This window comes from Salvelinus alpinus, chromosome 33 (assembly GCF_045679555.1).
Source record: "Salvelinus alpinus chromosome 33, SLU_Salpinus.1, whole genome shotgun sequence".
In the NCBI taxonomy this organism is placed as follows: domain Eukaryota; kingdom Metazoa; phylum Chordata; class Actinopteri; order Salmoniformes; family Salmonidae; genus Salvelinus; species Salvelinus alpinus.
The window spans coordinates 24,073,244-24,097,711 of record NC_092118.1 but is presented as its reverse complement, the minus strand read 5'-3'; the positions used below and the strand labels follow the sequence as shown (position 1 = coordinate 24,097,711).

Here is a 24,468-nt window from a genome sequence, read left to right as displayed (position 1 = left end):
CCATTTAAACAAAAGGGTTCTTAATTAAAGACAATAAGAGGCTGAAGGTCAGGTGAAGGAGAACAGTGCTTCCTTCAGCTGGGGGTGGGGGGGGGGTAGATGGAGCAGAGCCAGGGGGGGTTCAATAATGTGTGTGTTTGTGATTAGTATGTGAGCTACATACACAGTACATCTGCCTTTCTGAAACACACAGAAAAACACTCACTAGCGACAGTCAGAAATCAAGTGTGTGAATGTGTTTCAGACAGGTAGATAATGACATAAACAGAGCTGTTACAATGAGGGTCAACTACCGAATTAAGATAGAGAAGACATGTTAATTGATATGCATCAGTGGTAAGCTAGAATGTGCATTAGACACCTCCACTCTTCTCGCCCCCATCCACCCCCGTTGATGTCAATAACAACGTAGTCTGAACAGTACCCATTGACCCCCCCAACAGTCATGCATTAATGCTGTCCCTATTGGAAACACAGTGCTGGTGAAGTGCCTAGTGAGTGTTGTATGTGTTTTACCTGCAGTGCAGAGGGATGTCTTAGCAGATATTCTATTTTGATGTTCCCTCCACAGAATAGAGTTAGAATGTTGTGCTGTCTACCAGCATCACATGAATAATCAATGAGGGTTGTCGTCGTAAAGAAAACAATTAGATCAAATGCCTTACATTACATTTTATATAATATAACAGGGACATCTTTTTCCCTGATACACTATTGTCTAATACACTCAATATAGTACAGGTTTTCAATGGCATTTCTCTGAAATCATGCCAATTCCACAATTTCTGTTGCCAAGTCCTTGATGCTGTTTTTTCCTCGGTTTAAATATCGAACATTTTCATAGAAATTGGTGATGTATGATTATTGTGCAAGCACTTGCACTATATTCAAGAAGCCTGTGTATGTACAGTATGTGTATGCATGTGTCTCCAAGTATGCACAATACAGTACGTGGCCCACATTCAAAAAGTTTGTGTACTTTAAAGTGTTAGGCACTTTTTTTACAGTAGGTACAGTTGAAGTCGGAAGTTTACATACACTTAGTTTGGAGTCATTAAAATTTGTTTTTAAACCACTCCACAAATTTCTTGTCAACAAACTATAGTTTTGGCAACTCGGTTAAGACATCTACTTTGTGCATGACACAAGTCAATTTTCCAACAATTGTTTACAGACAGATTATTTCACTTATAATTCACTGTATCACAATTCAAGTGGGTCAGAAGTTTACATACACTAAGTTGACTGTGCCTTTAAACAGCTTGGAAAATTCCAGAAAATTATGTAATGGCTTTAAAAGCTTCTGATAGGCTAATTGACATAATTTGAGTCAATTGGAGGTGTACCTGTGGATGTATTTCAACGCCTACCTTCAAACTCAGTGCCTCTTTGCTTGAAATCATGGGGAAATCAAAAGAAATCAGCCAAGACCTCAGAATAAGAATTGCAGACCTCCACAAGTCTGGTTCATCCTTGGGAGCAATTTCCAAACACCTGAAGGTACCATGTTCATCTGTACAAACAATAGTTTGCAAGTATAAACACCATGGGACCACGCAGCTGTCATACAGCTCAGAAAGGAGAAGCATTCTGTCTCCTAGAGATGAACGTACTTTGGTGCGAAAAGTTCAAATCAATCCCAGAACAACAGCAAAGGACATTGTGAAGATGCTGGAGAAAACAGGTACAAAAGTATCTATAGCCACAGTAAGACGAGTCCTATATCGACATAACCTGAAAGGCGGCTCAGCAAGGAAGAAGTCACTGCTCCAAAACCGCTATAAAAAAGCCAGACTACGGTTTGCAACTGCACATGGGGACAAAGATTGTACTTTTTGGAGAAATGTCCTCTGGTCTGATGAAACAAAAATATAACTGTTTGGCCATAATGACCATTGTTATGTTTGGAGGAAAAAGGGGGAGGATTGCAAGCTGAAGAACACCATCCCAACCGTGAAGCACAGGGGTGGCAGCATCATGTTGTGGGGGTGCTTTGCTGCAGGAGGGACTGGTGCACTCACAAAATAGATGGCATCATGAGGCAGGAAAATTATGTTGATATATTGAAGCAACATCTCAAGATATCAGTCAGGAAGTTAAAGCTTGGTCGCAAATGGGTCTTCCGAATGAAAAATGAACCGAAGCATACTTCCAAAGTTGTGACAAAATGGCTTAAGGACAACAAAGTCAAGGTATTGGAGTGGCCATCACTGACCTCAATCCTATAGAACATTTGTGGGCAGAACTGAAAAAGTCAAGGCGTGGCCAACACAAAGCCTCAATCCCATAGAACATTTGTGGGCAAAACTGAAAAAGCATGTGCGAGCAAGGAGGCCAACAAACCTGACTCAGTTACACCAGCTCTGTCAGGAGGAATGGGAAGGCTTGGGAACACAACCCAACCCAACCAAGCCACACTGCTTCTTAACACAGCGCACATCCAACCCGGAAGCCAGCCGCACCAATGTGTCGGAGGAAACACCGTGCACCTGGCGACCTCGTCCCGCCGGGCGCGATGAGTTGCTGGTGTGCGATGAGACAAGGATATCCCTACCGGCCAAACCCTCCCTATTGCGCCACCCGGGAGGCCATCCAAGTTAAACAATTTAAAGGCAATGCTACCAAATACTAATTGAGTGTATGTAAACTTCTGACTCACTGAGAATGTGATGAAAGAAATAAAAGCTTAAATAAATAATTCTCTCAAATATTATTCTGACATTTCACATTCTTAAAATAAAGTGGTGATCCTAACTGACCTCGACAGGGAATTTTTACTAGGATTAAATGTCAGGAACTGTGAAAAACTGAGTTTAAATGTATTTGGCTAAGGTGTATGTAAACTTCCGACTTCAACTGTATATATATAAATATTGTTAGCTTCTGTGTACAGTAGGAACAGTACAGGTAGCCTGGCATCCCTCCCTGGCAGTGCTGTGTGTGTTTGGCTGTGACCTGCCGGAGTCAGAGTGAGTCTGATAGTCTGGGCTGGCTCAGAGCTGGCTCACATGGGATTAATGAGAGGCCACAGAGGTGCAGCTGAGTCCCCGGGTCACCTCCCCTCGTCTCGCCCGGCCTCGCCACCAGGCCCCATAAATACGTTTTTCATGGAAGGCACCAGGCAGGCTCCATCTGATGGGAGGAACTGCTTATCGCTCTGAGAAACCATCCATGAAGGGCTGGCCAGGCCTCCAAGTTGAGAGGAACACCCGCTCTCTGCCTGTTCCCCCTCCCCTCTTCTCACCCCTCAGCTCCCCTCCCATATCAACCTCCCACAGGTAAGCAATGTGACTCTGTGGCAGTGCCTGAGCATGTCAGTGTAGTGTGTTGTTTAAGGGCTCTTGTCCCCGAGAACAGTTATAGGACACTGCGTCACCTTATACGTCATCCTGTCTATTACTTTTAACACCTAGGCCTACAACGTCAATATCACCTTTATTATCTACATTACTAATGTCATTGACTACTGCTATATCACTCATCATCGTAATCACATCTTCATATAGCAAACATAAGATTTTTTTTTGAAGAGTTCTCTTCACAAAGTAATTTGTCATAAAGCACTAAACTATGAACATGCTTAACAAGAAACTAGACAGCAAAAAGAGCATGCTTAAGGATACAAAAGCAAATTAAATTACATGTTAAATTATTATTTTCTATGAGGAGATTTGATTTAATGAAAGGAACTTATTAGTTCCCTAGATTGACTGAAATGTTATATCAGATATTTTTAACTACTGTTCCTGGTAGGCTCATATTGAACCAATCCCTGTGGTTGCTCTTCCTCTCAGATGAATATATCCTCTAATAAGTGGGTTTAGAAACCCTAGACCCCGTCAAAAACAAATCCAGGACACTCAAGCGTGTGTGTTTAATGTTGGTGTGTGTGTGTCTATGTGTGCTCTCTTAGAAGCAGCAACATGAGTGTGTGTACGTACGTACACACAGATCTATCACTACCTTTATTGCTCCATCATAGGAGGCCAGTTCTCCTGACGCAATCTCTCAATGAGATTCATGGCAAGCCAGCTCCGTAACGTATAGCAACGAGGAGCCAATAGGAGCAGAGGAAGCAGTGCAACCATGGCAATGGGGCTTCTCTTGGAGGCAACAGCAGCAGCAGTAGCAACAGCAGCAGCAGCATGTCGTTGAGAGCAGACATAAGTCTTTATTTCACCCAAAAAGAAGCTAACTGATAAATAACACTGACATTATTAACCATTCGGGCAGATCAAATCAAAGTTTATTTGTCACGTGCACTGAATACAACAAGACCTTACAGTGAAATGCTTACTTACAGGCTCTAACCAATAGTGCAAAAAAGGTATTAGGTGAACAAGATTGTGATTAGATTGTGACTCGAGAATGCCTATAATCAGCAGAATGCATTACCAATGTATGGGGAGAGACATGCAGTGGTCACACAGAGCAAAACAATGGCTGCTGCTTCCCAAGGTGGTAGTAGTGGAGAAAATACACTTTGGGGGAAATGAGCAGAGCTTTTTATGTATTTTATTACACCAGATTCTGCATGAGAAAATCCCCATGTAATTGGATTACAGTAAAACGGTGCCATATATTCCCTAAATAGACTTTCATATCAGCAGACTTTACGACTCACCAATAATACAGTAACCTACACAACATTGGAATTGAATGTGTACTACAATTTTATGTTATTAAAAAAGTGGGTCAATAAATACACTATAAAGACAGGTCCAAAATATTTTCACATGAATAACCAGTCATAACTACTACAGTTATTATAAGAGATACAGTGAGTTTTTCATCATTCTTGAAAGACAAAACCAAAGAAACATCAATTAGATACTACCACACACCAATGACCACAACAGACCCTTCGCGAAGCCCCTCCCCCTTGGTTACTGTTGCAACAGACATTTTCCCGGGAAGCCCAATATCCCCTTCTAACCACTGGTGAAATCCCCTCACAATGATCTCAAACTGTGTTTTTAATACACAATGAAATTAAACACAGACTACTACCCTTTGCTAATCAGGAAACTCTCTGGCATGTTGTGGTGGATTTTCATTACAATTGTTTCATGGGAACCTGGTAAAAATTATGTTTATAACGTGGCTAGCCACTGAATGGCTCTGAACTAAAGAGATTCTCCAGTACACTTGTATATTTTTAGCCAGTAGTTCTGAAAGTAGCGCTCATGAGCAGTGGCGGCCCTTCACCCCAAAAAAGTCAAAATAATAACATATATACACTACCGTTGAAAAGTTTGGGGTCACTTAGAAATGTCCTTGTTTTTGAAAGAAAAGCACATTTTTGGTCCATTAAAATAACATCAAAATGATCATAAATACAGTGTAGGCATTGTTAATGTTGTAAATGACCATTGTACCTGGAAATGGCAAATTTTTTATGGAATATCTACATAGGCGTACAGAGGCCCTTTATCAGCAACCATCACTCCTGTGTTCCAACGGCACATTGTGTTACCTAATCCAAGTTTATCATTTTCAAAAGCTAATTGATCATTAGAAAACCCTTTTGCATTTATGTTAGCACAGCTGAAAACTGTTGTGCTAATTAAAGAACCAATAAAACTGGCCTTCTTAGACTAGTTGAGTATCTGGAGCATCAGCATTTGTGGGTTCGATTACAGGCTCAAAATGGCCAGAAACAAAGAACTTTCTTCTGAAACTCGTCAGTCTATTCTTGTTCTGAGAAATGAAGGCTATTCCATGCGAGAAATTGCCAAGAAACTGAAGATCTCATACAATGCTGTGTACTGCTCCCTTCACAGAACAGTGCAAACGGTCTCTAACCAGAATAGAAAGAAGAGTGGAAGGCCTGGTGCACAACTGAGCAAGAGGACAAGTACATTAGAGTGTTTAGTTTGAGAAACAGACACCTCACAAGTCCTCAACTGGCAGCTTCATTAAATAGTACCTGCAAAACACCAGTCTCAACGTCAACAGTGAAGAGGCGACTCCGGGATGCTGGCCTTCTAGGCAGAGTTCCTCTGTCCAGTGTCTGTGTTCTTTTGCCCATCTTAATCTTTTCTTTTTATTGTCGAGTCTGAGATATGGCTTTTTCTTTGCAACTCTGCCTAGAAGGCCAGCATCCCGGAGTCGCCTCTTCATTGTTGACGTTGAGACTGGTGTTTTGCGGGTACAATCAAGTAGTGCTTTCAAACTGCACTGAACTAAAATGGTGACGAGCGGGAGCTTAGCAAAACTTTCTAGTGGTCAAAACAAATCATCTTGAGGCTAGTGATGTGCAGTGATTTGTTCTTTTTGAACTACTCTTTTTACTTGAAAGTCATGATTCATTTCTCCGAGTGACTCGTTCATTTTAGTTGTTCGTTTGACCTGCTGGCCCGCCTGGCCTCAATGAATTCTAAAGCAGGATTAATACGCACTTCTCCATTTGAGCTCCCACCACCAACAGTCTATCAGGTGGCCACAGAAAAATGTATCATGCTGCAGGTAGTACAGAGAAGGAAAATAACTAATAAATGATTGCACGGGGCAAGCATGAACGCAATCAATCCGATAGCATTAAGAAGTTTACCACAATAGTCACAGGCTTCATCAATAAGTGCATAGAGCATGTCGTCCCCACGGTGACTATAAGTATGTATCCAAATAAAAAAACATAGATTACAGGCAATATCCGTGCTGGGCTAAAGGCCAGACCTACTGCTTACAAGGAACGGGGCATGGACATGGACACATTCAAGAAAGCCCACTACGACCTGCGACGAGACATCAAACATGCTTGCAGACGATAACGAATTACAAAGGGAAACCCAAACATGAGTTTCCCAGAGATGCTGAACTCCCATATGATCTAAATGCCTTTTACGCTTGCTTTGAGAAATATAACACTGTACCTTGCCCTGTTTTTCCAGATGACTGTGATCAAAATGTTTAAACAGGTTAACAATCACGAAATCCCAGGGGGCATTCTCAAAGCATGCACAGACCAGCTGGGCAAGTGTCTTCACAGACATTATTATTATTATTAAAAAAATGTACCCCCTTTTTCTCCCCAATTTCGTGATATCCAATTGCGATCTTGTCTCATCACTGCAACTCCCCAACGCGCTCGGGTGAGGCGAGGTTCGAGTCATGCGTCCTCCGAAACATGACCTGCCAAACCGCGCTTCTTAACACCCCGGAGTCGCCTCCCACTCCACTTAACCCGAAAGCCAGCTGCACCAATGTGTCAGAGGAAACACCATTCAACTGACGACCGAAGTCAGCCTGGAGGCGCCCGGCCCACCACGGGGCGCTAGAGCGCGATGAGCCAAGCAAAGCCCCAAGAGGTCAAAGGTAACCTACCTAAATGACTATCGCCCTGTAGCACTCATATCTGTAATTATGAAGTGCTTTGAAAGGCTGGTCATGACACACATCAACACCATCATCCCAGACACCCTAGGCCCACTCCGCTGTCGTGTATTGACTATTATTAATGTGTCTGCTATTTTATAAAATGATTACATACCACATTCAATTTTTACGCGAATAAATTATTCATATAACAATTAATTAAGTAGTAATCAGGGGCACCACGGAAAAAGTTTTTTAACAAGTTACTATCTCCCGACTAAACTCTAAAGATATATCGCTTACATCAGTCAGTCAAATCATGAATTCTTATTTACCTTCAGTTTCATTCTGAATGTCGCAAAACTCTTGGATATCTGCACAAACCCTAGCATGAATGATGAATCAGCGATATACAAATTGGCTTAATTATTTATTTACTAAGTAACTAAATAATCACACAGAATTACATAAACACACAAACAGGATAGCTTACACATGAATTACTACACAATGCAATGAAAAGTCCCTAGTGGACTAAACTGATATGGCAGCTTGTTACACAAAATTGCGGATTCAAAAGAGAGGGAAAGGGAGAGATAAAGGAATTCCACTAACGTACACACAACTGATAACTATGCTCATGGAAATGTGAATACTTTGCACATGAACGGCTGCTCATTCGAAAGAATTGCAATGTACATATTTGTGTGTGTATGTCTCTCTGTTGAAAACACTCGATTCATCTACGGCCAGTAATTCGACAGAAAGTCTTGGGTTGTGTAAGTCTCTGGTTGTCTACCAACACCATGTCTTTGTAGTTGTAGCTTCTTGGTTTCAGGTGTCTGTGAGAACGGATCTTCCAGAGGAAATGTTCGTTAGAATGGATCTTTCAACGTACCACCCGGTGGTTCTCGGTCGAGTTTACTAGACTAAAGTACTTAAACTGCTGCAGACTGAATGTTCCTCTGTAGTCTTCTTCGAGTTTCAGAGTTTCTAACAATTTCGTACCTTTCAGCTCATGCTGTCGGTCACGCTGATCTAATGTTGAGCTAGAACCATTTTACACACCCATAGCAACCCGCCAATGTACTGGTCTCTAGAGATTTACATTTCCTAACCATTTCAGTGTATGGACTGCGTTCTCACGTTCTCTGGTCTAATGTAAATTTTGTTAGCTAGTTCTTTTATAAACTCTGGCATTAGGGGCGTTCCATGACGCCGACATAATGTCTGTGCTCACGTGGGTGTGGTCACTGACTGGTTAAAACTTTTAAATGAAAAACAATTCTCATTTAGAAGGCCAATATCACATTTAATCTTCTCACAAATAGTTTCATATTTAATCATACAAGTTCCACAACATTTAGATGTAAATCTGATAAATGGGAAATATACACATTCAGAGATAGTTATGTTGGTATACTGTCCTTAATGAGATCCCAAAACAACAACTGATATGACAATTGTTCTTTCAGTACCCACGGACCTTTCCAATAGTTTGGATTACAGAAATATTGTTTCATTATTCAACCTTTTGATGTTACCGTTTTGGCGAGAGGAATCTCCTTGTAACAAAGATGTTTCTTTCCCCTCCTCCTGCAAATCCCAAAGGCAGAGTTTCTACAAGGTATTTACGACCGTCATAAAATGGCCAACTTCACCCCTCTCCCCCTCTGCGGGAGAGAGAGGGCGCTGTAGAGCGGACCCACTGTAACCTGATCCTTCAGATCTTCACAAGAGAGTCTCGACACCGCCCCAACAGATCCACAGATGATGCAATCTCAATTGCACTTCACACTGCCCTCTCCCACCTGGACAACGGGAGGGAAAATAACTATGTGAGAATGCTGTTCAGACTACAGCTCAGCTTTCAACTAGGGATGCACGATATATCGGTGAACATATCGGAATCGGACAATATTAGCTAAAAATGCCAACATCGGTATCGGCCCGATGTCTAGCTTAACACCGATGTGCAAAACCGATGTTAAAGCTGACTTGCATACCTATATAATGTAGGTACATGGCGTAATGATGCCACGTAAAATGTTTGCGCTACACATACTGTAGCATTCCTAACCTAGCCCACAATGTCTGCTGTGTGGATCGAGCAGTCAACACGTCGAGCAGTCATTTGAAAGAGTAAGAACATTTCACCGAGACAACTCAAAGGCAAAATCCATTAACGCCAAGATAATGTAATTCATTGACCTTGACAATCAACCATTCTCTGTCGAGGGTGATGTTGGCTTTCGCCGACTGGTCGAGCACCGGTACACATTACCTAGTGTGCTATTTTCAGATGTTGCCCTACCGGAGCTACACAGTAATAGCGTCACTACTATGGAATGCCGTTTGGGTCTTGCGTGTCAAAAGAAAATAGAAGTAAAATAACACTATTTGATGCGTTAAATAAGCTTTTAATTTGACACGTCGAAAAATACAGTTCTTTTATAGAATGTTGTGTGTTCTGAATTTGCACGTGCAAGCCAAGTGCCACCACTACTATCAGTAGCACTGTCAAAGCTGTACAAAAAAGTCTGCAAACAAGCAAACACCGGCCACAAACTATGTGTTTACAATACCGCGTTGATAATAAAGCATTATTTATTCGACCGCAACTTCTGGGGTAGCTAGCTAGCTTTAGCTTGGTACCTAGCTAGCACCAATACAACCAGTAGAAACTGAAGTCATTTTCATTATTCTTAGCAATGATTTATGAATCCTTGTGAGTAAGTATTAGCTAGGTAGCCACTTGTTGTTTGCCTATTGAAATTGAACTTCAGTTCATGGAAATAAATTGCTAGCCAGCTATTTAACCCTGTTGCCCAAAGCTAACATTATAAGCAGACATTTAGCTTTTTCTGGCTAGTGATGCTCGACCGGACCTGGTTATGTGTTGTGAAGCTAGCCACAATAAGGATTAGGCACAATAGTGGAATTTGCGGTTTGCCTTCAAAATAAAAGTACCTTTTTGAAAGTGATGCAGAAGGTTACAAATGGTGGAATCATGCCATATTTAGACTAGATAATGTTAAACAAGGTTGGAATGTGAAGCAATGAAATGGGGTATCAGTCTATTCGGTGACACCCACAGAATACACCCACTGTGAAGAGTTTACGCAAATATTAGCGTTGTAGCTCTTATCGCGGGACTGTGACTGTGTGAAATCCCCTCCCCAGTCAGTCTTTTGTGTGTATTGACATTCATATTGCACTGGACTGTACAGCTTTACCTAAGGATTGGGGATCAATGAAATGGGGTATCAGTCTACTCAAAACATCAAGGCTTTTAGAGATACTTTTGTAACTCTTTCCAGCGTTACGCAAGTCAACAATTCTTAATCTTAGGTCTTCTGAGATCTCTCTTGTTCGAGGCATGGTTTACATCAGGCAATGCTTCTTGTGAATAGCAAATTAAACATTTTTGAGTGTTTTTTATAGGGCAGGGCAGTTCTAACCAACATCTCCAATCTCGTCTCATAGATTGGACTCCAGGTTAGCTGACTCCTGAATCCAATTAGCTTTTGGAAAAGTCATTAGCCTAGGGGTTCACATACTTTTTCCAACCTACACTGTGAATGTTTAAATTATGTATTCAATATATTATGACTAATTTATGCAGAAATCCAGGTAATTCCAAAGGGTTCACATACTTTTTCTTTCCACTGTAGGTTGACAATAAATGTGTCTCAATTCACAGTTGTTTCTGAGTCCCACAATAAGAGCTAAGATGCTATTGTTCTCTGGGTGTCACTGAGTAAGTAGACTGATACCCCATGTCAATGATCCACAATCCATAGGTAAGGCTGTACAGTGAAATAAGTATGCCCCAATGCAATTCAAAAGTATAATACATCCAGTGTGATCAACAGATTGTCAAATTGTCTTTTGTTGATTTTATATATCAATATTCCAACCTCGTTTAGCATGATCTATTCAATTATGTCATAATTCTACTATTTGTATTGATTTGCATCACTGTCAATGACATACTTTTATTTTGAAGGCTAACCGCAAAGTCCAGTATTGTGGCTAATCCTTATTGTGGCAAGCTTCACATAGATGGGTCTGACCACCATTAATCAAATAAGAACTGTCTTATAAATGAGGGTTATTTTATATGATGACACCTAAACATATAGTTAGCTAGCTAACTATAGCTACTGAAACAGATTGTTTGCATCCATGAGCTAGCTAGCTTTTTTTATGACCAGCACTGTAATGGAGCGAGACAACTTACCCAGCATTATAGCATACGTATCGATGAATCGTTGTTACATATGAAATACGAGTGATAATGTAATCAATGTGTAATAACTACGTAAAAAATGTGCAGTCATATTCAGGTTCTGATTGGTCAACAAGCTTATTTGACACGTCAAATAGTGTTATTTGACGTATCTTTTTTGACACGCAAAGACCATAATGGCGTTCCATAGAAATCCTGGTGAAATGACTGAACAACGAAACAGCACTGCAAGTAAGTGAAAGAAATAGGTTTTGAATATGTTTTACTGGTAATGGGGACATACGTAAATCCCAACAAAATAACATTTTGTTCAGTGTGGTGTGTGTGTGTGTAACCTTTATTTAATTAGGCAAGTCAGTTAATAACAAATTATTATTTACAATGACGGCCTACCCCGGCCAAACCCGGACGACGCTGGGCCAATTGTGTGCCGCCCTATGGTACTCCCAATCACGGCCGGATGTGATACAAACTGGATTCGAACCAAGGACTGTAGTGATACCACTGAGATGCAGTGCCTTAGACTGAGTCCATGTGTGTGTGTGTGTTAACTATTTAACTGTACTAGAATGCTGAGGCTGTAATATCGGTTATCGGTATCGTTTTTTTGTTGGCAAGGAAAATATTGGATATCGTATTGGCCAAAAATATCATAACGGTGCATCACTACTTTCAACACCATAGTCCCCTCCAAGCTCATGACAAACTAGGGACCCTGGGACTGAACCCTTCCCTCTGCAACTGGACTTCCTGATGAATAGTTTTTTGGGCCTTTTCCCCCAGCATTGTCCCAGCCATATCCACGGCAGCAGGAAGAATTTAGTCCTCCACAATAGTATGGGGCTTGCCTGTCCTAGCCACTTGGTAGCTCACCATATAAGACGCTTCTAGCCCCTTCTTATTAATGGTATCTGTTGCTTTTATACATCCCTTACTACTCGAAAGTCGTCTTTATTCTCGCTCCAAAAACTCCTGTGGCTTATTTTTCAAATTGCCATGTTTCAGTTCTAAATGTCTGCGCAAGAGTGAAGGTTTCCCGCGAGAGAGTAACGGTTAATGTGATTGGATGTTAATTATTTGACTAAGCTACCTGTATTTGACATTGTGTTGTTATTTCGCTGAACACTAGACGGTTACATTTTTGGCAGTGAAACAAGGCTACTCAGGCGAGAAAAAAACCTCACCCAAATATATAGCCCCGTTGGAAAATATAAATGTACAGATTTTTTTATTATGTAAATCACATTTTTATTTGGCGTACCCCCGACGGTATTGCGCGTACCCCAGTTTGGGAATACCTGGTCTAAGGGTTTAAAAATCCTTCTTTAACCTGTCTCCTCCCCTTCATCTACACTGATTGAAGTGGATTTAACAAGTGACATCAATAAGGGATCATAGCGTTCACCTAGATTCACCTGGTCAGTCTATGTCATGGAAAGAGCAGGTGTTTTTATTGTTTTGTATACTCAGTGTAATTTAGGCTTGCCTAAATAAAGCTGCTCCGTTTGCTATGAACATCGGCACATCCAGCCCAAAGTGGTAGGTTAAAAAAATTCTTAGTAGTTGCCAAAGTTCCAGAGCATGCATTCAGCATGCAGTCAAAGCTACTAGCTAACAGCTTCTGGCAAGTATGGGTAGCTGCAGCCCAATATGGCAACCGGAGTATGGGCGAGTTAGTGTGTCGAAAGGAGTGGGTGTATGGAAAGCAAATCAGCTAATTGGGCCACTCAAGACAATTTTGCGTGTCTGATTGGACTGCACGACGTGTCGATAACTGCCGGCGGAAGCTAACGTGGCCATTTTTTAAAATATCAATTAGGATAGCAGCCTATATTGATAACTATCTAGATACATACATAATGTACATACTACTACTCAATGGGGAGGGCATGAATGGCAACACCAGGACACAGTGCCCTTTTCTCTCGCTTGACAAGCACTACTGTCCGGCAACAGTGTGCGAAGTAGCTAACTAGTAACCAATATCAGGGTGACAGTCATAGGAAGCACACACATACAACGCATGAAGCAACAGTACAACCATCAATATTTTTAATCAAAAATAAACAATCATCAGTTTTATAACTGAAAATGTACAATTATTTGTATAAAACGTACAGTGAAATACGACTCAGGTTAATCCTCTGGTTTAAAAACAAAAGTCCAAACTCTCGCAGTACGATAGCTCAATGTGCGGTAATTGTATGAAAGAAAATAAAAATACCCACCACCAATCAAAACCATCTAACGTATAGCAGAGTGCTTGCGACACACCCACTCCTTTCCACATGCCCACTACTTTCCTTTCGACACAACCACTCGCCCATACTCTGGTCGCCATATTGGGATGCAGATCACTTTTGGAGCTAAACTAGCTAGTGCTCTCAAACTGTATCCTGATGTTGACAGCAGTTGGGAGTTGTATCAACAACATGGCTAACTTCACTAGCTAACATGCATTTAGAGAAAACAAGTTATATTAAGTGGCTAGCTAGTTAGCGTTAACAACATTTTGTGGTCAATGAGACAGATAGCTAACCATCTGAGCAAAACAAACAAATAATTTCAGATTCGAATAAAAAACTCCATCAAGAGGCTCTGCATTTCAGGAATCACAGTAGAAAGTACTACCCCTGGTGCACTGTTCAATTATTTAACCATTTAAACAATTTATATTTTAAGAAAAACATTTTTCACGTGAGGTTGACTGAGGTGTCAGACTCATGGAGAGTTTCTATCCATTGGAGCACTGTGATTGGTTGCCCAAAATTCTGAGGCGGGGCTTAGCGAAGGGTCAATTGATGTCAACAATCTAAACTTCCAAGCATGCTCCCAGGTGTTAACCTTTATTCTCTCTATCCTTAATAGTGCTGGAGCATGCATAGCTATTCACACTTGTACACACAAACATGCACACACTCCCTTCTCTTGTGGTCTGTTGAGTCTTGACTAGCACCCAGAGAACTGTACTGTACCTGTAGGGGATCCAGTCGGAAGAGTGCTTGGAGCTCATCTTTCTACCACTGACTGCTGATGTCCTCCGAGTGCTGGGCTAAGTGGGGGCCTGTGCCAGCAGCCGAGCGAGTCAGAGGCAGCTGAGGGGTCTGGCGACAGCAATCACGGCGGCAGAGTCCACGCAGCCAGCACATCCTCTGCACAGCCCTCTCAAAGTCCCCCAGCCTCTGTCTGTCTGTCCCTGTGTTCCTCAGTCAGTACAGCCTATGGAGCACAGAACCCAGCTCTGGGGCTGGAGATGACTAACGATCCAGACAGGAAGGCTCCTCAGTCATGCACACGAGCAGCACACATAAAACAACCCCCTTCTCTCAGTCTCCTCTCCTTCATGTGCGCGTTCTTTCTGGTTCTCGTGCTCTGTCTGTCTATCTCGCTCACACCCTGCTCTGCTCTCACTCCCAGCGCTCTCTCACTTCTCTCCTCCACCTCTCTCTCTCTATCCCTCGCACTCAATCTCTCACACGATCTCTCTGAGCATCAGTTAGAGCGGAATCGAGCACCAAGCTGCAAGGCGGAGGAAACAGGTACCAGAGATTCTCTTTTGTCTTGCTGCTTTAATGTTTCAGCCTTAGTGTTCCCGTCCGGTCTTTCCTCCCGCACGCACACGCACACACACCTAGCTGCTAAAGCATGGACTCAGATGTGTTTTCTGAGACATGATTTATTCATTCTCTGAGAGTGAATGTCATTAACATATGATTGTACAGAGTAGTTGTAGTAATCATTTAACATGCTCCGGACAAAGACACGCGGTCTGTCTGTGATTATGACTGCCTCAGTCTCTCTCTCTCACACACACACATTTGCTGCCCCCCACCCACCGCTAGTGTGTTCTGATGGTTATTACTAAACATTAAATCAATCAAATATATTTCCCTTAAAACTGCTTATTGATGCAATTCCATGTTGGCTTAATCAGCAATCTGAAAATGCAAATCAGATGTGTTTAATAAACATTCAATATCAAAATAAAATATATAAACTATTAATCTGGTACACCAGCCTGCTCTCTCTGTCAAACCTATACTGAGTGTACAAAACATTAAGAACACCTGCCATTTCCATGACAGACTGACCTGGTGAATCCAGGTGAACATCCAGTTTTATATGGTAAAACAATGCCCTTCCATATACTGTATTTTCACCACAACATCACAGTGTTTAAACTGTATTTCATCATCGGGATGTTGTGCTCTTCCCTGCTCATCTCTATCATGGTCACATTCAATCACTTTAATTTAGTGTGCATTCAGTGAACCTGACCATTGATTCTAATATTCAGCACTGCTGACAGACCTTTTGCTGTACCACTCAGCACACACACACACACCACACAACACACACACCATCTTAGGGATGTGCTACTGTATGCTGAGGCATGGGGGAACATGCATGCATTTTCCCCAACAAGGTCAGAGCAGTGTAGATGAGACTGTTCTTTTGATACAGATACTGTGCACACACATTATGGCATGATATACTGTCATCTGCTTTCTTTTTCACTGCATATTATTCACGATAGCATACAATGCTCGTCAAATAAATGTCACTGGAGTCATGTGACAGATTAACACGTCAGAGGCAGTGCAGGCAGTATTGAGGGCGCTTCAGCATTCTCTCTCAATTATTTACGGTATGCCTCAACGACAGGCATCACTGATCCATAGGCTACTGTTCATTGGTACGCTGGTGTATTGGGAAACACAGAACTGAATGGCAATACACCCAGGCTTCAGTAGAAATATAAAATGGAGGTAAATTACAGTTATGGTAAAACAAATTCTGTGAAATAAACCGATCCAGAGAAAGCCTGGGCCCTGGGGGAGTTTCAAGTTTTAATGTCACATGCACAAGTACAGTGAAATGCCTTTCTTGCAGCTCTAACCACAACAACGCAGTAATCAACAACAGTGTAACACTAAAAATAACAAGGTAGAACAAAAACACACAAGATATAAAAATACGAAGAACACGATAAAGTAAGAAAGCATACTATACTGTATACAGGGTCAGTTCTAGAACCATATTTACAATGTGCAGGAATACTAAGTAAGTACAACATGTTCTGTCCCTCCTATGCTGTATAGCATGAGATTCACATACTCTGATCTTCTGAGGGCTTGGCTGCTCCATATGACAACTCTCGCTAGGCAACAGCGCTAATAAAAAGGTGCCTCTGACATATTGGCTCGTTGAAAATAAGCTAAATCTTCATCACCACTACCATCACCATCCTCAAAGTTATCATCATTACCATCATCAAGCTCAGCCATAATAGTCTGTCTGCACCACTGGACTGTACTTCAACACTAAACATAGGCTAAGCAATCTGCAGCACAGTGATAAAACACTGAACACATTTCTAAATGCATGACAGTAAAGTGGGACTGTCATAGTAAGCCTTGACATTACTAACATCAGTCCACCAGAGTGAGTGCTGTACTTTATTAGTGTGTGATGTCTGAGAGCACAGACAGACAAGTTACTCTCCTCTCGTCTTCTCAGAGCAGGTGTAAGCACAGCAGGATGGTAAATATTTGATGCCAGAGGGGGAGCCCTTTGAAATTGGGGCTGATCTGGTCAGGTAGATGACAGACAGCAGGGGGCCCCTTTAGTTCCATCATCATCCTCACTGTGCCTCCTGTACCAGACTCCCTCCCTGGTCTCTTCCTCCCGCCCTGATCGCCCTCCCTCCCTCCCTGATCGCCCTCCCTCCCTGCTAGCCATCACATCATCATCATCATCATAATTCTCACTCTGCCACTGCTACCAGACTCCCTCCCTCCTTGTTTACACTCACCTACACTTTCACATGTCCAAGGACAGAAATATAATATACTGCAGTAAATGTCCAACAAGCCCTGGACAGAATCAATTCAATGAGAAAAGTTTCAGGCGCTGTCTCATATCATGGTTATATCATTAAAGGACTAACACTATAAACTACCCAGAGCAATTAGATTGTCCCAAAACAGACCTTTGTGAGAGGCTTGTCCAGAGACATTGTGGAAACTGGAGGATGGCAGGATCAGTGATTGTGATAATGGTCCTATGCCCTGGACCCTTGCTGATGTGATTCCCTTTGAAAATGCTGCTCTGGGTAAAATGTGCATGGTCTCTTCAAATATCTGGTCCTGCCAGTGTGATGCACAGCTGCAGAGCTTAGTTCTGGAGGAGAGGAGCCACACTGTTCATAATACATCAGTCTGATCAGGCATGCAGGACATGCCATGCACACTCTCTGATGAACCACTTTCATCATTGTCAATGTGTCTGTACGCGCACGCGTGTGTTTGTTTTGTTGTGTAATTGGAAAACAGCATGTGGCCAACCTGCTTATCCAACTGATTGAAGACATAAGACATTTCAATATCTAACTAATTAATCTTGCTAAGAGAGACAAGTATTACAGTACTCTGAAGGAATTAGACACAAAGCTTGTTTATAATACCTCTTCACACCTGGAAAACACAATAGCATTATGTTTCTGAAGACACAGCCTCTTAAAATCCCACTGATTACATTACATATTCCAACCAGAGCTGTTGACCAGCACCGGTTTGCTTTAAAACAAATCCCTGGATTTCTGTCTCAATCAGGTACAGTTGAAGTCAGAAGTTTACATACACTTAGGTTGGAGTCATTAAAACTCGTTTTTCAACCACTCCACAAATTATTTGTCAACAAACTATAGTTTTGGCAAGTCGGTTAGGACATCTACTTTGTGCATGACAAAAGTTTTAAAAAATCCCCAACAATTGTTTACAGACAGATTATTTGACTTATAATTCACTCTATCCCAATTCAAGTTGGTCATTGACTAAGTTGACTGTGCCTTTAAACAGCTTGGAAAATTCCAGAAAAATATGTGGCTTTAGAAGCTTCTGATAGACTTCTGATAGACTAATTGACATAATTTGAGTCAATTGGTCCCGTGTGGCTCAGTTGGTAGAGCATGGCGCTTGCAACGCCAGGGTTGTGGGTTCATTCCCCACGGGGGGACCAGGATGAATGTGTATGAACTTTCCAATTTGTAAGTCGCTCTGGATAAGAGCGTCTGCTAAATGACTTAAATGTAAATGTAATTGGAGGTGCACCTGTGGATGTATTTCAAGGCCTACCTTCAAACTCTGTGCCGCTTTGCTTGACATCATGGGAAAATCAAAAGAAATCAGCCAAGACCTCAAAAAAAATGGTATACCTCCACAAGTCTGGTTCATCCTTGGTAGCAATTTCCAAACGCCTGAAGGTACCACGTTCATCTGTACAAACAGTACACAAGTATAAACACCATTGGACCACGCAGCCGTCATACCGCTCAGGAAGACGACGCGTTCTGTCTCCTACAGATGAATGTTCTTTGGTGCAAAAAGTGCAAATCAATCCCAGAACAACAGCAAAGGACCTTGTGAAGATACTGGAGGAAACAGGTACAAAAGTATCTATATCCACAGTAAAATGAGTCCTATATCGACATAACCTGAAAGGCCGCTCAGCAAGGAAGAAGCCACTGCTCCAAAACCGCCATAAAAAAGCCAGATTATTGTTTGCAACTGCACATGGGGACAAAGATCGTACTTATTTGAGAAATGTCCTCTGGTCTGTTGAAACAAAAATAGAACTGTTTGGCCATAATGACCATCGTTATGTTTGGAGGAAAAAGGGGGAGGCTTGCAAGCCAAAGAACACCATCCCAACCGTGACGCACGGGGGTGGCAGCATCATGTTGTGGGGGTGCTTTGCTGCAGGAGGGACTGGTGCACTTCACAAAATAGATGGCATCACGAGGCAGGAAAATTATGTGGATATATTGAAGCAACATCTCAAGACATCAGTCAGGAAGTTAAAGCTTGGTCGCAAATGGGTCTTCCAAATGGACAATGACCCCAAGCATACTTCCAAAGTTGTGACAAAATTGCTTAAGAACAACAAAGTCAAGGTATTGGAGTGGCCGTCACAAAGCCCTTACTTCAATAGAAAACTTGTGGGCAGAACTGAAAAAGCGTGTGCGAGCAAGGAGGCCTACAAACCTGACTCAGTTACATCAGTTCTGTCAGGAGGAATGGGCCAAAATTCACCCAACTTATTATGGGAAGCTTGTGGAAGGCTACCCGAAACGTTTGACCCGAGTTAAACAATTTAAAGGCAATGCTACCAAACACTAATTGAGTGTATGTAAACTAGAGGTCGACCGATTAATCGGAATGGTCGATTAATTAGGGCCGATTTCAAGTTTTCATAACAAATCGGAAATCGGTATTTTTGGACACCGATTTGGCCGAATTAAGCAAGTCAGTTAAGAACACATTCTTACTTTCAATGAAGGCCTACAAATGGTGGGTTAACTGCCTCGTTCAGGGGCAGAACGACAGATGTTTACCTTGTCAGCTCGGGGATTCAATCTTGCAACCTTACGGTTAACTAGTCCAACGCTCTAACTAGCTAGCATTAAACTTATCTTATTAAAAAAAATCTATCAATCAATCATAATCACTAGTTAACTACACATGCTTGATGATATTACTAGTTTATCTAGCGTGTCCTGCATTGCATATAATCGATGCGGTGCGCATTCGTGAAAAAGGACTGTCGTTGCTCCAACGTGTACCTAACCATAAACATCAATGCCTTTCTTAAAATCAATACACAAGTATATATTTTTAAACCTGCATATTTAGTTAATATTGCCTGCTAACATGCATTTCTTTTAACTTTTAACTTGTGTCACTTCTCTTGCAACAGAGTCAGGGTATATGCAGCAGTTTGGGCCGCCTGTCTCGTTGCGAACTGTGTGAAGACTATTTCTTCCTAACAAAGACAACCAACTTCGCAAAACGGGGGATGATTTAACAAAAGTGCATTTGCGAAAAAAGCACAATCGTTGCACGACTGTACCTAACCATAAACATCAATGCCTTTCTTAAAATCAATACATAGAAGTATATATTTTTAAACCTGCATATTTAGCTAAAAGAAATCCAGGTTAGCAGGCAATATTAGCCAGGTGAAATTGTGTCACTTCTCTTGCGTTCATTGCACGCAGTTCAGGGAACAGTCATCTTGAACTTCTTCCATTTTCTAATAATTGCGCCAACAGTTGTTGCCTTCTCACCAAGCTGCTTGCCTATTGTCCTGTAGCCCACCCCAGCCTTGTGCAGGTCTACAATTTTACCCCTGATGTCCTTACACAGCTCTCTGGTCTTGGCCATTGTGGAGAGGTTGGAGTCTGTTTGATTGAGTGTGTGGACAGGTGTCTTTTATACAGGTAACGAGTTCAAACAGGTGCAGTTAATACAGGTAATGAGTGGAGAACAGGAGGGCTTCTTAAAGAAAAACTAACAGGTCTGTGAGAGCCGGAATTCTTACTGGTTGGTAGGTGTTCAAATACTTATGTCATGCAATAAAATGCAAATTAATTACTTAAAAATCATGCAATGTGATTTTCTGGATTTAGATTCACTCTCACAGTTGAAGTGTACCTATGATAAAAATTACAGACCTCTAAATGCTTTGTAAGTAGGAAAACCTGCAAAATCGGCAGTGTATCAAATACTTGTTCTTCCCAATATATATATACAGTGGGAAGAACAAGTATTTGATTTAATTTAATATTTTTTAATTTTAATTTTATTTTTTAATTTTATTGCAAAATCGGCAGTGTATCAAATACTTGATAAAATAATCAAATACTTGATACACTGCCGATTTTGCAATAAAATTTAAAAATAAACTTAAATATTTTTTAATTTATTTTATTTTAATTTAATTTTAAATCGACCGATTAATCAGTATCGGCTTTTTTGGCCCTCCAATAATCGGTATCGAAAAAATCATAAATCGGTCGACCTCTAATGTAAACTTCTGACCCACTGGGAATGTGATGAAAGAAATAAAAGCTGAAATAAATAACTCTACTATTATTCTGACATTTCACATTCTTAAAATAAATTGGTGATCCTAACTGACCTATCCTTTTATTAGGATTAAATGTCAGGAATTGTGAAAATTGAGTTTAAATGTATTTGGCTAAGGTGTATGTAAACTTCCGACTTCAACTGTATCAATTGATTTTTCAGTTCTGCCCAGCACCAACCAGCCAGGACAAGGCCCTTTAATGGGTCCAGCGATTACTTTAGAACTAAAACAGCCCTATATTCCATAGAATTACCCCCCCCCCCCCCCACTAATAAAAATAGATTTAAACACAAACACAGCTAATGGCCACAGAAATGCCCTCAGGCTTGAGAAATTGTTCTTGATACATTGGTTAAGTAAGATATAAATATTGTGATCATCCTGATATCAGTCTACACACCTCTTGCACAGTTTCCATATTTTGCTGCCATCTAAGAAGGGGCCAAATTGGATTCAAAGTGATAGAAAATTGTAAATTAACAAAATTAAAGAATGTGTTACAAAATCCATTAAAAATCATCCATTTTGTTTGCAACAAGGCCCCTAGTTAATACTGCAGGACAACAAGGCACGTAATTAATACTGCAAGACAAGGCAAAGAAGTAGAGTATGTGTGCGGAGTTGAGCGGTCGGAAATCCCGCTCATTGCTCATGGAGTTCTGCTTCAGCTCCAGCACTCCACCTCCTTTCCAACCGCTCCACTAAAAACCACTCGTTCACAGGAAGAAAAATTAGCTCCATTCATTAAAATCACAATTAACCAACACCCGTCCATTGTTGTGACTACCTGAACCTACCATTTTGTTTTGTAGTATTGAAACCAAACCATATGATTTGAATGAAAAGTTTATTTTTTAAACATGTAAAGGTGAATGTAAAGAAGCACTCATTATTTCAAATAGGCTAAAGTCACATTAAACAGCATATAAACACTAAATAGGTCAGGAGCCAGACAGAGAGCCTAAGAAAATGAATTATTCAGGCTATATTATTTCAATTATAGCCTACAAAGTAATAGATTGTGAAGCATTTGCGAGTGCGACACACAAGGCTGGTAGGGAGTCAGGGATGTTAAGCGCTCAGCATTTAAACAACATTTCGTTGTATTAAATCATTATAGTCTATAGTCTATTGAGGATATAGGCTGTGAGACTTATAGTAGTTAGAAATAAATACAAATTTAACAAAAAAATGCCTTATTAAGCGCAGTCTACAGTGCCTTTGAATACATTTTTAGAAACGAGTTTGGACAGAGTCTGCAGCTTCAGGCTCATGTAATGGTGCCTGGAGAGCAGGCCAGCAGTGGAGAATATCCTCTCCGTGCTTGCTGAGCCACTGGGCATACTAAACACAGTTTGGCTACTCTTGTCAGGGATGCAGAGTTTTTTTGTTATCTACAGGTAGGCCTAAAGAGTGAGGGCTTTGCATAGGCGCTTTGTTGCAATTTTTGTGGGACTGTAAAGAAATGCCCGGAGCATAAAATAATGTTATTAACTGGTTCCCATGCTTTTAAAACAACGGTTCTGTTCCGGAACAGTGTAGATCACTTTCGTTTCCAGTTTGGGTTCTGTACCTCAAATAATTTTGTTATTTTCCGGTTTTTTATTCTGTTCCCTGAACAGGTTTCATCCCTTGGTCACTGGCAGTTTGTCAGGATCAAAATAAATCTGAAAGTAGCAAAGCAGAGTAGAGGAAAACCTGTTGTAGTCTTCTGAATACCTAACCGAATAGAGTTCTATTTTTCAACCAGACAATTACACATATTTTTATGCCAAAGACACACCAGAATGGCTTTCCAAGCAGTGTTAAGTGTTCCAGTCTCAGTCCTACTTGAACATTTGAGAAGGTTTGAATATTGCTGTCCATCAATAATCTCCAACCAAATGTACTGAGCTTGAGCAATTTTGATAAAAACAATGCATATTTTTTTTAAATCTTTATTTTAACAGGGAAAACAGACTGAGACCTGGATCTCTTTTACGGCTGTGCCCTGTGTAAACATGTTGACATGTACAGTTTTAGACATACAGACAAGAACATTTCAAAACATACACAATTCAACAGAAACAATCACAGACAACATCATATTGATCCTCCATAAGCATTTTAAAATGGGCAAGGGACACCAGAGTGTCTAACTTAAGTTGGATCTGCAGTTTGTTCCATGAATAAGGTGCAAAGGAACTGAAGGCAGTCCTACCCAACTCTGTGGAGACCGCAGGAGTCTCTAATGTAATCCACATCTGTGATCTGGTTTTAAAATTAGTACATCTTGTGGAAATTAATGATGATATATATGGAGGTAGTTTTAAAAGAAGTGCTTTATAAATAAACAAGAGAGCATGTTGCTCTCGCCTCACAGATAGAGAGACCCAACCCACATGTTGATATAGGATACAGTGATGAGTTCTGTAACTATCACCTGTGATAAACCTGAGTGCACAATGGTAAATAGCATCCAGTGGTTTTAATGTGTTTGCCGATGCATGCATATAGATAATATCACCATAATCTAAAACGGACATAAAAGTAGCCTGCACAATTTTTTTTCCTATTTACAGAGGACAGACAAGCCCTGTTTCTGTAAAGGAATCCTATCTTGAATTTGAGCTTTTTTCCCAATTCAGTAACATGTTTTTTAAAAGAAAGCCTATCATCTAACCATACCCCTAAGTATTTATATGCAGAGACCTTATTGATTTGAGTACCATCCAAGCTAGTGATTACAAACGTGTTTCTAACTGAGAGTTTAGACCTAGAAAAAAACATGACATTTGTTTTCTTAGCGTTTAAAACAAGTTTAAGCTGTAAAAGAGACCCCTGTAGTATCCTAAAATCAGACTCCAACTGCATTAAAGCTTGGTCCGCTGTTGGAGCAATAGAGTACATCACTGTGTCATCTGCATATAAATGGAATTTACAATATCTGACATCATCACCAATGTTGTTTATATAAAGTGAGAACAATA

The 24,468-nt window shown here is 40.9% G+C and overlaps 1 protein-coding gene across 4 annotated transcripts in view; it reads right to left on the bottom strand.

Annotated features, from left to right (window-relative positions):
- The window catches only part of LOC139562810 (tubby protein homolog), a 114,337-nt gene that overhangs the window by 37,715 nt on the left and 52,154 nt on the right, over positions 1-24,468 (bottom strand). Inside the window, exon 1 of one of the 4 annotated variants that reach the window (XM_071380907.1) lies at positions 14,545-15,155. The exons of the other annotated variants lie outside the window; for them this stretch is intronic. Within the exon in view, the coding sequence (XP_071237008.1) occupies positions 14,545-14,582 (38 nt within the window). The 5' untranslated portion in view covers positions 14,583-15,155. Of the gene's footprint in view, positions 1-14,544; positions 15,156-24,468 lie in introns of those variants that run through there. 4 annotated transcript variants of the gene reach the window in all.